Source organism: Pristiophorus japonicus, chromosome 9, assembly GCF_044704955.1.
Source record: "Pristiophorus japonicus isolate sPriJap1 chromosome 9, sPriJap1.hap1, whole genome shotgun sequence".
NCBI lineage: Eukaryota > Metazoa > Chordata > Chondrichthyes > Pristiophoridae > Pristiophorus > Pristiophorus japonicus.
The window spans coordinates 202,112,384-202,127,891 of record NC_091985.1 but is presented as its reverse complement, the minus strand read 5'-3'; the positions used below and the strand labels follow the sequence as shown (position 1 = coordinate 202,127,891).

Sequence of the window (15,508 nt, the reverse complement as noted above, 5' to 3'; positions counted from 1 at the left end):
CCTCTTCCCCGGCCCCCCTCCCTACCTCTCCCCCCCCCCCCCCTCCCTCTCCCCCCCCCCTCCCCTCCCTCTCCCCCCCCCCCCTCCCCTCCCTCCCTCTCCCCCCCCCTCCCCCCCCTCCCTCCCTCCCCCCCCTCCCTCCCTCCCCCCCCTCCCTCCCTCCCCCCCCTCCCTCCCTCCCTCTACCCCCCTCCCTCCCTCCCTCTACCCCCCCCCCCTCCCTACCTCTTCCCCCCCCTCCCTACCTCTCCCCCCCCCCTCCCCTCCCTCTCCCCCCCCCCTCCCCTCCCTCTCCCCCCCCCCTCCCCTCCCTCCCCCCTCCCCTCCCTCCCCTCCCTCCCCCCTCCCCTCCCTCCCTCTCTCCCTCTCTCCCTCCCTCTCTCCCTCCCTCCCTCTCTCTTCCCCCCCCCTCTCTCTTCCCCCCCCCCCCTCTCTCTTCCCCCCCCCCCCTCTCTCTTCCCCCCCCCCCTCCCTCCCTCCCTCCCCCCCCCTCCCTCCCTCCCTCCCCCCCCCCCCTCCCCTCCCCTCCCCCCTCCCCTCCCCCCCCTCCCCTCCCCTCCCCCCCCTCCCTCTCCCCCCCCTCCCCCCCCCTCCCTCTCCCCCCTCCCTCTCCCCCCCCCCCTCCCCTCCCCCCCCCTCCCTCTCCCCCCCCCCCCCCTCCCCTCCCCCCCCTCCTCTCCCCCCCCCCCCCCTCCCCCCCTCCCCCCTCCCTCCCCCCTCCCCCCTCCCTCCCCCCTCCCTCCCCCCCTCCCCCCCCCTCCCCTCCCCCCCCCCTCCCCTCCCCCCCCCCCCCTCCCGCCCCCCCTCCCCTCCCCTCCCCCCCCCCCCCCCCTCCCTCCCCCCCTCCCTCCCCCCCCCCCCCCTCCCCCCTCCCTCCCCCCCCCCCCCCTCCCTCCCCCCCCCCCCCTCCCTCCCCCCCTCCCTCCCCCCCCCCTCCCTCCCCCCCCTCCCTCTCCCCCCCCTCCCCCCCCCTCCCTCTCCCCCCCCCCCCCTCCCTCTCCCCCCCCCCCCCCCCCCCTCCCTCCCCCCCCCTCCCTCCCCCCCTCCCTCCCTCCCCCCCCCCCCCCTCCCTCCCTCCCCCCCCCTCCCTCTCCCCCCCCCCCCTCCCTCTCCCCCCCCCCCCCCCCCCCCCTCCCTCCCTCCCCCCCCCTCCCTCTCCCCCCCCCCCCCCCCTCCCTCCCTCTCTCCCCTCCCCCCCCCCTCCCTCCCTCTCTCCCCTCCCCCCCCCCTCCCTCCCTCTCTCCCCTCCCCCCCCCCTCCCTCCCTCTCTCCCCTCCCCCCCCCCTCCCTCCCTCTCTCCCCTCCCCCCCCCCCCTCTCTCCCCTCCCCCCCCCTCCCTCTCTCCCCTCCCCCCCCCCTCCCTCTCTCCCCTCCCCCCCCCCTCCCTCTCTCCCCTCCCCCCCTTCCCCCTCCCCCCTCTCTCCCTCCCCCCTTCCCCCCTTCCCCCCTCCCCCCTTCCCCCCTTCCCCCCTCCCCCCTTCCCCCCTCCCCCTTCCCCCCTCCCCCCTTCCCCCCTCCCCCTTCCCCCCTCCCCCTTCCCCCCTCCCTCCCCCCCTTCCCCCCCTCCCCCCCTCTCTCCCTCCCCCCCCTCCCCCCTTTCCCCCCCCCCTTTGGAATTTTGTATTCCTTACTGCCACTTTTGATCGGCTCACGCTTTTCGAAGTTTACTACTCAGCCATTCTTGCCCTTGTCCATTGGCTTGTCCTTTAGGTTTTTGGTGTTACGGACAGAGGGGTAATGTCCCCTTGGAGTTTTGTATTCCTTACTGTCCCCTGTAAATCAGTTTAGCTATTTTTTAGAAATTATGCTACTCGATCTTTCTTGTTCTTAGTCTTATCCCTTCCTTTAATTGGGTTATCTCTTGTTCCTTATGTTCTGGTGTTCTATGTTATAATCGTTGTGCCTCTGTGTGTCATTCTGGACCCTGGGGCCACGTTGTTCCTTCGGAATTGTGGGGAGGGGGTGTATCCTGGATTTTCTAGGGAGTGGTGTTTTGTCTCTCATTTCTAAGTTAAGATTTTTTATTTTATTATTCCTACCTTGCTGTGCATATGTGTGTCGTTCTGGACACTGATGCAATTTAGTGTCTTTAGGTTTTAGGTCTTAATTGGGTTTGGACTTGGGCTCTGACGGCTTAGGTTTTGTGGTGTTTGGGTCTTGACTAATCCTTGTGGGGTTATGTTTTAGATTAGGGTTGGTTGGCTGTCTGGTTCTGGGTTAGGGTTTGTTATTGGGGCTACGATTTGGTTAATATGTTTCCGGATAGGGATCTGTTTTCAAGTTCAGTTCAGGGTTGGGTTTTAGGGCTTGGTTTTCATTCATGGGTTGTGGTTCGGTTTTTAGGGATGGGGGCTGGTTACTGAGTTTTTGGGTAGGGTCGCGGCTCCATTTGGGGTTGGAGTAGGATTGGGTTTGGGGTTAAAGTTTGGGTTAGGGTTTTCTTTGGGCTCGTCGGTTCTTTGGGTTATGATTAGGTTTTCAGGGGTGGGGGCTGGTTGTTCAGTTTTAGGTTAGGATTTAGGGCTCGGGTTGGGGTAAGGGTTAGGGTCGGGGGTAGGTTTAGGGTTTGCGTTCAAGAGGGTTCCGGTGGGGACAAGTGTTCTGAGGCTCTTCGTAGGGTAAGTTTTAGTGGTAGGGTCATGTACTCGAGGATATGGTTGTCTAGTGTTTGTGATGTGGTTATCTGCCCAGGGTTCCCAATATTGTCCCTGATAGGGTTCCATCCTGTTTGTGGGAGAAAAGGTAGTTGAGGTTGTGTGGGTGGGGTCCTCTTTAGATTGGGGGTGGGGGGATTATACTCCTTGTTATATGTGAGAGGTCGGTCTGTTGTTTGGAGCTCGGGCTGTTTCTGGGGCTGATTATACCGGTGGGGTTGGTTGTTAGTTACCCATTGTGATATTTAGGTGTGTTTATGGTCTTGGATATTACTGATGTGGAACCTCTATGGAAGGGTCTTATTAATAATTACATTTATGAAAAATTGAATTGAGCCCACCGATTAAATTTATAAAGATTGAATTTATTTATTCCCTCGTAGGGGGGTGTTGGTTTAGGAAGGATTATTTGGGGGTTGGGGGTTGGGGGTGGGGGTTGGGTTTGTCGTTTAAAAATCGTTATTAGGTGGGTTGTTGGTTCCCTGCTATGTATTCGTGATTTCTGTGAAATTAGGGAACTTATTAATTGTATGTAAGTAAATTGTATGTTATGGATTTATCAATAATATGATGGTGTTGTAAGCCAGAGATATTGATTGGGGAGTTATTTTTGTTCAACCAGCCTGTGGGATCAGTGTGCTGGACACGGGGGCTTGCTGCTGCTGCTGTTAGTCAGACCGCTGATCCCTCACCCCGTGGAGCTGCCTGTCCGAGTCTGTGTCTCCCATTTTATTCATTGGCGGCGGCGGGGGGGTTACCGGGTTTGAGCGGTGGGTTAATTGTGGTGGTTTTTGAGATGGTGTCTCGGGTCAATCGGTGGTTTGTGTGTTTGGGCCGAGTGCTGATGTCAGCCTCGGGCAGGATTTCTGTGTGGCTCGGGAGGGAGGCGGGTTGGAGCGGAGGTCCTGTTGTTCCCGGGGAAGGGATCAGTCTCCGGGTGTTTTAAGGGGTTGATTTTAAGTCGCTGTTACGTTCTTTGGGGAGATTGAGTTTTGTACTTTGGTGGACTGATTTTTATTTGGGGATTTTAAAATTAATTAATTGTAATTTTTTTATTTAAAGCATTAAAAAAAACTATTTTTAGATGAGTGTTTTTATGAATGTTTGGGCTGTAGGGTGGGGAAGGGGATTATCAATGACTGGGCTGTAGGGTGGGGAAGGGGATTATCAATGACTGGGCTGTAGGGTGGGGAAGGGGTTTATGGCCCTTAAATTGAGTGTGGTTTTGGCGGGTTGACCATGATCTGTGCCGTGTTGACTGGCCACGTGGGGGTCTCGGGGGGGGAATTTAGGACGTACTTTTTTCTTGTTTTTCAATTTATTTTTGTATGTGTACGCTGCGGTTCGACGGCAATAATTATCGGTTGGGGGTGTGTGAGGACAGGGGGAGAACAACAAGGGGGAACAGAGAAATCACGGCACCGCGGCAGACAATTACATGATTTAGTTCTAACTAATGGTACACTTAGAGCTGGTACAGGAAAGGTTTTTTTTAGAAGTGCAGAAAAATGAAAGAGTTTTTTTTTTAAAGACAGCACCGTGGGTCCGAAATCTGGATAGTGTGAGAGAAAAATCCACCGGGGGGGGGGGGGGGGGGAGAAAAAGGTCAGAGGGGGATTTTTTGTGGGGAGGATTTATACTCGCTTCACGATCCGTCGTTTAGGTGGCTGATTGTAGTCTATAGACCTAACGTTTCACACTTACTGGGACTTCATCAGAGGCCAGGGAAAGCGAACGGGGGGTGGGGGGTGGTTCAAGAGTCAGAGAGTATTCGATCGAAAAACGTACAGTGAGAGGTTATGGAGGTTTAGAGCTCCTTACCTTCCACTAGGTCAGTCAAAACGAGAAGGGCTGTGAGAAGAACTATTTAAACCTACTGCTTCTCTCACTCATGTGGTGTTAATTGTTTGTTGTGTCTGGTCTTCTGGTTCTTATTTCTCCTTCTGATGTGTTCTCTCTGTGTGGTCTGTTGTCCTATCTGTTTGTTAGGTGAAAATGTAGAGTCCGCCCTCTCTTTGTTAGTGTGAAGCATGTGATGCCTCAGCTAGTTGAATGCCCGTGGTTTGGGGTGGGGATTTTTTGTAGGGGCGTCTAATGTTTTAATTTCCGAGTGGTTTGTTTGTTTCTTTTCTGCCTTATATCTCCTTTTCCCTTACTTTTCATAAATTTTTGTTTTTGAGTTAAATAATTAAAAAAAAATGTTTATAAATAAAAAATTTTGTTTTGTTCTTTTTTGTTATTGTTTAGGGGTTGGTTCTGTTATATTCTTACTGTCTTAGTTTTGCTATCTGTTTTTATATTTTATTCTAGTTTACTTTTATAATCTATCTTCCCTTAATCATTTTTTTTAGTCATTCTTTGCTGGCTTTTAAAAGCTTCCCAATCTTCTGTCCTCCCACTAGTTTTGGCCACTTTGTATGCCCTTGTTTTTAATTGGATACCGTCCTTTATTTCTTTATTTAGCCACAGATGGCTATTTTTTCTTTTACACCCTTTCCTCCTCACTGGAATATATTTTTCTTGAGAGTTATGAACTAGCTCCTTAAATGTACACCACTGTTCATCAACCGTCCTACACTTTAATCTATTTTTCCAGTCCACTTTAGCCAACTCTGCCCTCATACCTTTGTAGTCTCCTTTATTTAAGCTTAGTATGCTGGTTTAAGATCCAACTTTCTCACCCTCCATCTGAATTTGAAATTCAACTATGCTATGGTCACTCATTCCAAGGGGATCCTTTACTAGGAGATTGTTTATTAATCCTATCTCATTACACAGGACTAGATCTAAGATAGCCAGCCCCCTGGTTGGTTCCGTTACATATTGCTCAAGAAACCCCTCCCTTATGCATTCTATGAATTCTTCCTCAAGGCTACCCTGACCAATTTGATTTGTCCAATCAATACGGAGGTTAAAATCACCCATGATAATTGCTGTTCTCTTTTTACAAACCCCCTCTATTTCTTGGTTTATACTCCGACCAACAGAGTTGCTACTGTTAGGGGGCCGAAAGACTACGCCCACCAGTGACTTTTTCCCCTTATTGTTTCTTATCTCCACCCAAACTGTTTCAACATCCTGATCATTTGAGCCAATATCATTTCTCACTATTACAGTGATTCCATCCTTTATCAACACAGCTATTTTGTTTCCCTGGAGTTCCTATTATGAGTTTCAGAAACTTCGGTGCCAAGTGGACCAGGTGTTTAAAGATTTCCCTCTTTCCATGTTGCTGTTAGTTAAAGGTACAGAGATTGATTTCCCCCTCATTATGCATCATTAGTATTTTAACAAAAATCCTTCCTGTTCGTAGTGAGTCACATTCTGAACTGGGGAAGACGGCTGGTGACTTCAGCCTTTAAAATACTCGTCCTCTTGTTCAAATCCCTCCCAAGTCCTCGCTCCTCCCTATCTCTGTAACCTCCTCCAGCCCACTAATCATCTTAATAAGGAGAAACAATTTTCAGTGTCAGAAGGGTCGGTAACCAGAGTGGAGTTGAGGTAGAAGATCAGCCATGATCTTACTGAATGGTGGAGCAGGCTTGAGGGGCCAATGAGCCTACTCCTGCTTCAATTTCTTGTGTTTTTAAAGGGTAATGGAAATGCAGAACTCGATGTTTCCTATAAAACTGAGGCTGGGCATCAATTGAACAGGCTCAAGGGGCTGAATGGCTATTCCTGTTCCTATGTTCCTACTTACAGTGACGACTTTTGTAAACAGCTTTTACAGGGGTTTAGAAGGGGAGGATACGCCGAGGGGATGAAACCTGGGCCCCTCCTGTTACTATAACTCAGTCACACTGGTCGGTGCCTTTACTCACTGAGCCATTGGGAGGAGGCTCCAGTGACCCTGCTGGAAAATGAGGACACTCACTGCCGAGGTTCACATATGGACATTGGGCACATGGGTCACATATTGGAGAGAAACTGGTGAGTGTTGAACTGAACCCAGCCAGAGTCAGCACCTTCAGGGGAGGGGAAACAGTGAGTGTAGAACTGAACCCAGCCAGAGTCAGCACTTTCCGGGAGGGGAACCAGTGAGTGTAGAACTGAACCCAGCCAGAGTCGGACATTAGTGAACCAGTTTGGTTTTTATGACAATCCGGCTGCTTTCAAGGTTACTTTGTTGTAATGCCAGCCCCACAAATCAGCAGATTCATTAAGTTCAAATTACTAACCTGCCTCTTTGTGAGTTCTCTCTCATACTCCCTTTTTCCTATTTTAAATTAATTTTACAGGGTATTAGAAGGGGAGGATTTGAAGACGGCAAACTCAAATCGCAGACCGTATCAAGATCTGACCACGTCACTTGATTCATCGGGACCTGAATATCATCGGCCTCTCAATATGGAAGCAAAAAGCACCGTTGACAGTGGGAAGAAAGTGTACACGTGTTCTGTGTGTGGACGAGGCTTCAGCCGAATCTCTGGCCTATCGAGACACAAGCGCAGTCACACCGGGGAGAGGCCGTTCACCTGCTCCGAGTGTGGGAAGGGATTCACTCGTTCATCCCACCTTCTGAGACACCAGCGAGTTCACACTGACGAGAGACCTTTTAAGTGCCTGGACTGTGGGAAGAGTTATAAATATTCCGGGGAACTAACATACCATCAACGTGTTCACAGTGGGGAGAGACCGTTCAGGTGCTCTCACTGCGGGACTGGGTTCAGTCGACCATCTAAACTCACTGTACACCAGCGCACTCACACTGGGGAGAGGCCGTTCACCTGCTCTGTGTGTGGGAAAGGATTCAGTCAGTCATGCAGCCTGCTGAGACACCAGCGAGTTCACACTGGGGAGAGACCGTTCACCTGCTCTGAGTGTGGGAAGGGATTCACTGATTCATGCAACCTGCTGAGACACCAGCGAGTTCACACTGGGGAGAGACCGTTTATCTGCTCTGAGTGTGGGAAGGGATTCACTCGGTCATCTGACCTGCTGAAACACCGACGAGTGCACACCGGGGAGAGGCCCTTCACCTGCTGTGAGTGTGGGATGGGATTCACTCAGTCATCCCACCTGCTGGCACACCAACGAGTTCACACTGATGTGAGATTTTTTAAATGTTCTGACTGTGAGAAGCAATTTAAAAGCAAAAAGCATCTACTGAGACACCAGCAAGTTCACACTGGGGAAAGGCTGTTTATCTGCTCCAAGTGTGGGAAGGGATTCACTCAGTCATCCAACCTGCTGACACACCAGCGAGTTCACACTGACGAGAGACCTTTTAAATGCCCGGACTGCAGGAAGTGCTATAAAAGTTCAGCGGAACTGAGCTGTCATCAACGTGTTCACACTGGGGAGAGACCGTTCAGGTGTTCCGTGTGTGGGAAGGGATTCACTCGGTCATCCGACCTTCTGAGACACCAGCGAGTTCACACTGCGGAGAGGCTGTTCACCTGCTCCGAGTGTGGGAAGGGATTCACTCAGTCATCCGACCTTCTGAGACACCAGCGCACTCACACTGGGGAGAGGCCGTTCATCTGCTCAGAGTGTGGGAAGGGATTCACTCGGTCATCCATCCTGCTGATACACCAGCGAGTTCACAAGTGACTGCAGAGGTGGGATTCTGCTGTTCTTGCTGCTGTTAATCATGTTCATTCTGACAGTTGGGGTTTGTTTCTGCTGATGTTATCTCCTATAACTTGGCTGGAGTTTAATATTCTGGATGAATGGGAAATAAATCAGCTTTGCTTTTAACGCATTGCTGTGGATTTTTGTCTTTCCCACCCGAGTGTTCAGCATCACCTGGTGAACTCAGAGGACAATCTGGGGGGAGGATCGTACGGTGGGAACAGAACTTCAGCCTGGACACAGTCCTTCAGGGCCACACTGAGAGGGCCAAACGGCACTTTGGTCTTTCTTGTCTCTCTTCACCGACAACAAAGTCACCGTGCGGGTTAATCTTGAGGTGTGTCAGAAATGTGTCCCAGCCGTTCTCTTCCATGGTTTGGCAATGCTAAATAGTATATACTTCAATGCAAGGAAGATGATACAAAAGTTGACTGTGTGGTTGATAGTGAAGAAGAAAGCTATAGACTGCAGGAAGATATAAATGGACTTAATTCCCTGTGAGCCTAATTTTCTAAATTTGATTTCTTATGAGCCTTATTTAATTTCTTTTAGTCTCCAAATTTCCCTATTCTTTCGGGTCACTGCGCAGTTTAAATCCAATCTGTGCCTAGACGGGCCAAGTGATATACAAGGTCGACGTCACACCTGACTTGAACACTTATTTCTAAATTTAGAAGGTATTCGCCAGATTGTCCTGGATCTCGTTCAGACACTACCTGAGAACCAGCGAGTGGCTAAACTTTCCTCAGACTTTTGAAACCGGGGGAAACTGGAGCAGTATTGAAATCATACTCACTCCAGTGGCCACTTTCCCCTCGTCTCGTCCAAGGCTCGTCTGGCTCTTAATTCGCAAGTTTTCGGCAGTCGTCCGTTGAGATCCCACTTCTGACACCAAATGTTGATTTCTGGATTCTTTTACCTCAATCTGGTTCAGCAAAATTACTGAAACGAATACCGTTTGTGCTTTAAACAAAGCAAGCTTTTATTTAAAAAGCAAATCTCGATCGGGGACCTTATCAGACAGAAGGAATGCAAGTCTGTTCGAACGCACCCACTTCCTACGGACAAAGTGACGTTACATTGTAAAGGGACGACGGTTATACATTTTCGGCAAAAGATAACAAGATAGGGCCAGAGTGACATCCTAGTTCAGCCTATCTCTTTTGATCCCTCTTTCCCTTTGTCCACTCATAAGCCGACCTAAGTATGGTCTGATTTTAAACAAAGACCTTCTGTTAATGTTTCAGGTTAATAACATGATTTAATAAGACCTTGAGGTTTTTCTGCAAGCTGTGGGTTTTGTTTCAATATGTGTTAGTGTTGTAACATTTCGCAGTCTCGAGTCTGAGATGTCATGGCTATTCCTCCATGAATTCTTTGTTAGCTTATACTGTCCCTATACAATTCCCACGTTCTCAACTTCAATGTCTCGATACATTTTTAAACATTCAGTCAGGTGGACAGAACAATGGCAAATGGAACTCAATCCGGAGAAGTGTGAGGTAATGCATTTGTGGAGGGCTAACAAGGCGAGGGAATACACAATAAATCATAGGACAATGAGAAGTGTAGAAGAGCAAAGGGACCTTGGAGGGCATGTCCACAGATCTCTGAAGGTAACAGGACAGGTGGATAAGGTGGTTAAGAAGGCATACAGAATACTTGCCTTTATTAGCCGAGGCATAGAATACAAGAGCAGGGAGGTTATGCTTGAACTGTATAAAACACTAGTTAGTTCACAGAGAGAGTACTGTGTGCAGTTCTGGTCACCACATTACAGGAAAGATGTGATTACACTAGAGAGGGTACAGAGGAGATTTAGGAGGATGTTACCTGGACTGGAGAATTTAGCTATGAGGAAAGATTGGATAGGCTGGGTTTGTTTTTTTTGGAACTGAGGAGGCTGAGGAAAGACCTAATTGAGGTGCATAAAATTATGAGGGGCCTAGATAGAGTGGATGGGAAGGACCTATTTCCCTTAGCAGAGGGTCAACAACCAGAGGGCGTAGATTATAAAGTGGTAGGAGGTTTAGAGGGGAGATCTCTTCACCCAGAGGGTGGTGGGTGTCTGGAAACCACTGCCTAAAAGGGTGGTAGAGGCAGAAACCCTTGTAGCATTTAAAACGAACTTGGATGTGCACTTGAAGTGCCGTGACCTACAAGGCCACGGACCAAGAGATGAAAAGTGGGATTTAGCTGGATAGCTCTTTGTCGGCCGGCACGGATACGATGGGCTGAATGGCCTCCTTCAGTGATTCTATGATCCTGTACTTACAGTGATGAAGTTTGTAAATTATGAGAAATATAGAAGATTAAGGGGTGATGTAATTGAGGTGTTTAAGATGATTAAAGGAGTTGATGGGGTGGATGGAGAGAAACTATTTCCTCTGGTGAGGAAGTCCACAACAAGGGGACACAACCTTCAAATCAGAGCTCGGCCGTTCAGGGCTAATGTCAGGAAGCACTTCCTCACACAAATGCTGATTGGTTGTTCTCTTGTCTGGAGAGTCTAGAACTAGGGGTCATGGTCTCAGGATAACGGACGGCCATTTAGGACTGAGATGTGGAGAAATGTCTTCACTCAAAGGGTTGTGAATCTTTGGAATTCTCTGCCCCAAAGAGCTGTGGATGCTCAGTCATTGAGTGTATTCAGGGCTGAGATCGATAGATGTTTGGACACTAAAGGAATCCAGGGATACAGGGAAAGTGGAGTTGAAGTACAAGATCAACCTTGATCTTATTGAATGGCGTGGCAGGCTAGAGGGGCCGTACGATCTACTCCTATTTCTTATGCTCTTACAGCGTAGTAGAAATCCGGAACTCTGTTCCCCATAAAATTGAGGCTGGGGGCTAATTGAAAATTCCAAAACTGAGATTGATAAATTATTCTTCGGCAAGGGTATTAAGGGCGATGGAACCAAGGCAGGTAGACGGAGTTAAAATACTGATCAGCCACGATCTAATTGAATGGCGCAACAGGCTCAAGGGGCTGAATGGCCTTTTCCTGTTCCTATGTTCCTACTTACAGTGATGACTTTTGTAAACAGCTGTTACAGGGGATTAGAAGGGGAGGATATGCAGACAGGATTAAACCTGTGCCCTCCTGTTCCTATGATTCAGTCACACTGGGTGTTACCTTTACCCACTGAGCCATGGGGAGGAGGCTCCAGTGACCCTGCTGGAAAATGCACGTGTGAGGCCTCAGGTGAGGACATAGAGACATAGAAAATAGGTGCAGGAGTAGGCCATTCGGCCCTTCGAACCTGCACCACCATTCAATAAGATCATAGCTGATCATTCACCTCAGTACCCTTTTCCTGCTTTCTCTCCATACCCCTTGATCCCTTTAGCCGTAAGGGCCGTATCTAACTCCCTTTTGAATATATCCAATGAACTGGCATCAACAATTCTCTGCGGTAGGGAATTCCACAGGTTAACAATTCTCTGAGTGAAGAAGTTTCTCTTCATCTCAGTCCTAAATGGCTTACCCCTTATCCTTAGACTGTGTCTCTTGGTTCTGGACTTTCCCAACATCTGGAACATTCTTCCTGCATCTAACCTGTCCAGTCCCGTCAGATTTTTAGATGTTTCTATGAGATCCCCTCTCATCCTTCTAAACTCCAGTGAATACAGGCCCAGTCAATCCAGTCTCTCCTCATAGCCAGGTGAACCTTCGCAGCACTCCCTCAATAGCAAAAACGTCTTTCCTCAGATTAGGAGACCAAAACTGAACACAATATTCCAGGTGAGGCCTCACCAAGGCCCTGTACAACTGCAGTAAGACCTCCCTGCTCCTATACTCAAATCCCCTAGCTGTGAAGGTCAAAATACCATTTGCCGCCTTCACTGCCCTGCTGTACCTGCATGCCTACTTTCAATGACTGATGTATGTACCATGACACCCAGGTCTCGTTGCACCTCCCCTTTTCCTAATCTGCCGCCATTCAGATAATATTCTGCCTTCGTGTTTTTTCCCCCAAAATGGATAACCTCACATTTATCCACATTATACTGCATCTGCCATGCATTTCCCCACTCACCTAACCTGTCCAAGACACCCTGCAGCCTCTTAGCATCCTCCTCACAGCTCATACCGCCACCCAGCTTAGTGTCATCTGCAAACTTGGAGATATTACACTCAATTCCTTCATCTAAATCATTAATGTATATTGTAAGTAGCTGGGGTCCCAGCACCGAGCTCTGTGGCACTTCTCTAGTCACTGCCTGCCATTCTGAAAAGGACCCATTTATCCCGACTCTCTGCTTCCTGTCTGCCACAAGTTCTCTATCCACGTCAGCACATTACCCCCAATACTATGTGCTTTAATTTTGCACACCGATCATTGTCGAGGTTGGGCACATGGGTCACATAGTGGAAAGAAACTGTTGAGTGTGGAACTGAACCCAGCCAGAGTCAGCACCTACAGGGGAGTAAAGGGAGGGGAACCCGTGAGTGTAGAACTGAACCCAGCCAGAATTGGTAGTGAAAACTGGGAGTGGAGGAGAAACAGTCTAGAGATGTGCGATGTGCTTGGATTTCAGCAGGAGGGACACTGTGGGACAGGGATTTACAGCTTTATGGGAACAAGAAAGGAAAGAATGTTCCATACTTATGCCTATTCTGAATTTCTGTCCTGTACTTTCAATGATGAGTTTTGAAATCTCCTTTTACAGTGTATTCGAAGGTGAGATTTGCAGACAGGAAACTCAAATTAAACTTCACGTCAAGATCTGATGTCATTCGATTCCTCAGGACTTGAATATTATCAGCCTTTGAATGTGGAAGGAGAAATGTTTCTCTGTTCTGTCTGTGGGAACAGATTTCAAACATCAGTGTGACTGGAAAAGCACCGAGACACACACCCGTGTGAGAGTGTTCCAGTGCACTGCCTGTGGAAAGAGCTTTAACCAGTTACACAGCCTGAAAAAAACATCGCACCATTCACAGCAGGGAGAAACCATACATGTGTTCTGTGTGTGGACGAGGCTTCAACTGATCGTTCTACCAGTTTCCAGCTTTGCTGCTCGCTGGCTTGTGGTTTTACTTTTTCTCTGCCGCTTCTCTGGACTCTGGGGAGGTACCAGCGGATTGGAAAGCAGCTAATGTAACGCCTCTGTTTAAAAAAGGGGGCAGACAAAAGGCAGGTAACTATAGGCTGGTTAGTTTAACATCTGTAGTGGGGAAAATGCTTGAAGCTATCATTAAGGACGAAATAGCGGGACATCTAGATAGGAATAGTGCAATCAAGCAGATGCAGCATGGATTCATGAAGGGGAAATCATGTTTAACTAATTTACTGGAATTCTTTGCGGATATAACGAGCATGGTGGATAGAGGTGTACCGATGGATGTGGTGTATTTAGATTTCCAAAAGGCATTCGATAAGGTGCCACACAAAAGGTTACTGCAGAAAATAGAGGTACGCGGAGTCAGAGGAAATGTATTAGCATGGATTGAGAATTGGCTGGCGAACAGAAAGCAGAGAGTCGGGATAAATGGGTCCTTTTCGGGTTGGAAATCGGTGGTTAGTGGTGTGCCACAGGGATCGGTGCTGGGACCACAACTGTTTACAATATACATAGATGACCTGGAAGAGAGGACAGAGTGTAGTGTAACAAAATTTGCAGATGACACAAAGATTAGTGGGAAATCAGGTTGTGTAGAGGACAAAGAGAGGCTGCAAAGAGATTTGGATAGGTTAAGCGAATGGGCGAAGGTTTGGCAGATGGAATACAATGTCGGAAAGTGTGAGGTCATCCACCTTGGCAAAAAAAACAGTAAAAGGGAATATTATTTGAATGGGGAGAAATTACAACATGCTGAGGTGCATGTAAATGTGGATTATTTTCCCTCAATCTGGTTCAGCAAAATTACTGAAACGAATACCGTTTGTGCTTTAAACAAAGCAAGCTTTTATTTAAATAGCAAATCCCGATCGGGGACCTTATCAGACAGAAGGAATGCAATTCTGATAGAACGCACTCACTTCCTACGGACAAAGTGACGTTACATTGTAAAGGGACGACGGTTAGACATTTTCGGCAAAAGATAACAAGATAGGGCTAGAGTGACATCCTTGTTCAGCCTATCCCTTTTGATCCCTCTTTCCCTTTGTCCACTCATAAGCCGACCTAAGTATGGTCTGATTTTAAACAAAGACCTTCTGTTAATGTTTCAGGTTAATAATATGATTTAATAAGACCTTGAGGTTTTTCTGCAAGCTGTGGGTTTTGTTTCAATATGTGTTAGTGTTGTAACATTTCGCAGTCTCGAGTCTGAGATGTCATGGCTATTCCTCCATGAATTCTTTGTTAGCTTATACTGTCCCTATACAATTCCCACGTTCTCAACTTCAATGTCTCGATACATTTTTAAACATTCACATTCCCCCCTTTTATCATTCCATGATAACCCTGGTGACTATTCCAGGAGTATCGTATTCAGCCATTCGCACTCTCTTTCCTGAACCATATTGTTGTTATTGTCGAGTAGTTCTTTAGTTCGTTGGATCATAACTCGGGAGCCCTTGACCACAAGAGGGTTTGCTAACCTTGCTATCATTACTTTACAACAAAGGTTAAGGCAACCAACAATTAGATAGGATCTCCAAGATCCATCTGATAGCCAATCAAACCAGCTAGATCCTTCAGGTGTGGATAACTTCTTCACTTCCCTTCTTATGTGATCAGCGAGATTGGTTATGTTTTCTGACCTATCAGGAATGTAAGTGCAACATTCAGATCCTATCAGGGCATCGTTCCCCTTTTCTCAGCTAACAGGTAATCGAGGTCCATTCGGTTTTGTAATGCTACGGTCCTTATTGCTACCATTTCAGCTGTGATGCCCTCCAGAGCTTCAGCAGTATTGTTAGCTATCTGTTCCAATACCCTCTCTAGGTTCTGTACTTCATCCATGAGACGTCCTATCCTGATTGGGAACATCATGACCCCAAAGAACTTGTCGGCGGGGGTGATGGCTCGCTTGTATCGGCTGGAGGCATGTGCTTCCGCCAGGGTGTATACTTGCCGCACAAATGGCACCACATATCCCAGATAACAGGACCCTGTCCATCTTCTGGTCCCAGGACTGGGCCCACAAACCTCCACCTGTTTTATTTGGAAGGTGAGAGAGGATGGTGACTCGTGCACCTGTGGTGATGTTGAGACTGTTTGGACATTTGCTGTACCCTATGATATGTCCCTTGTTACTGGTGTCATTTCGGGTTTGACATATGTCCCCGGTTGGCCTCCCAATCCCCGAGGTATTGGTCAGGGCTAAG

At 48.7% G+C, this 15,508-nt stretch overlaps 1 protein-coding gene across 1 annotated transcript in view; it reads left to right on the top strand.

The window, feature by feature from the left end:
- Positions 1 to 3,302: 3,302 nt before the first annotated feature.
- Positions 3,303 to 15,508, top strand: part of LOC139274062 (zinc finger protein 850-like) — a 30,885-nt gene continuing 18,679 nt past the window's right edge. The window contains exons 1-2 of the mRNA XM_070891115.1: positions 3,303 to 3,367; positions 6,893 to 8,195. Coding sequence (XP_070747216.1) covers positions 7,002 to 8,195 — 1,194 coding nt within the window. The 5' untranslated portion in view covers positions 3,303 to 3,367; positions 6,893 to 7,001. The remainder of the gene's footprint in view (positions 3,368 to 6,892; positions 8,196 to 15,508) is intronic.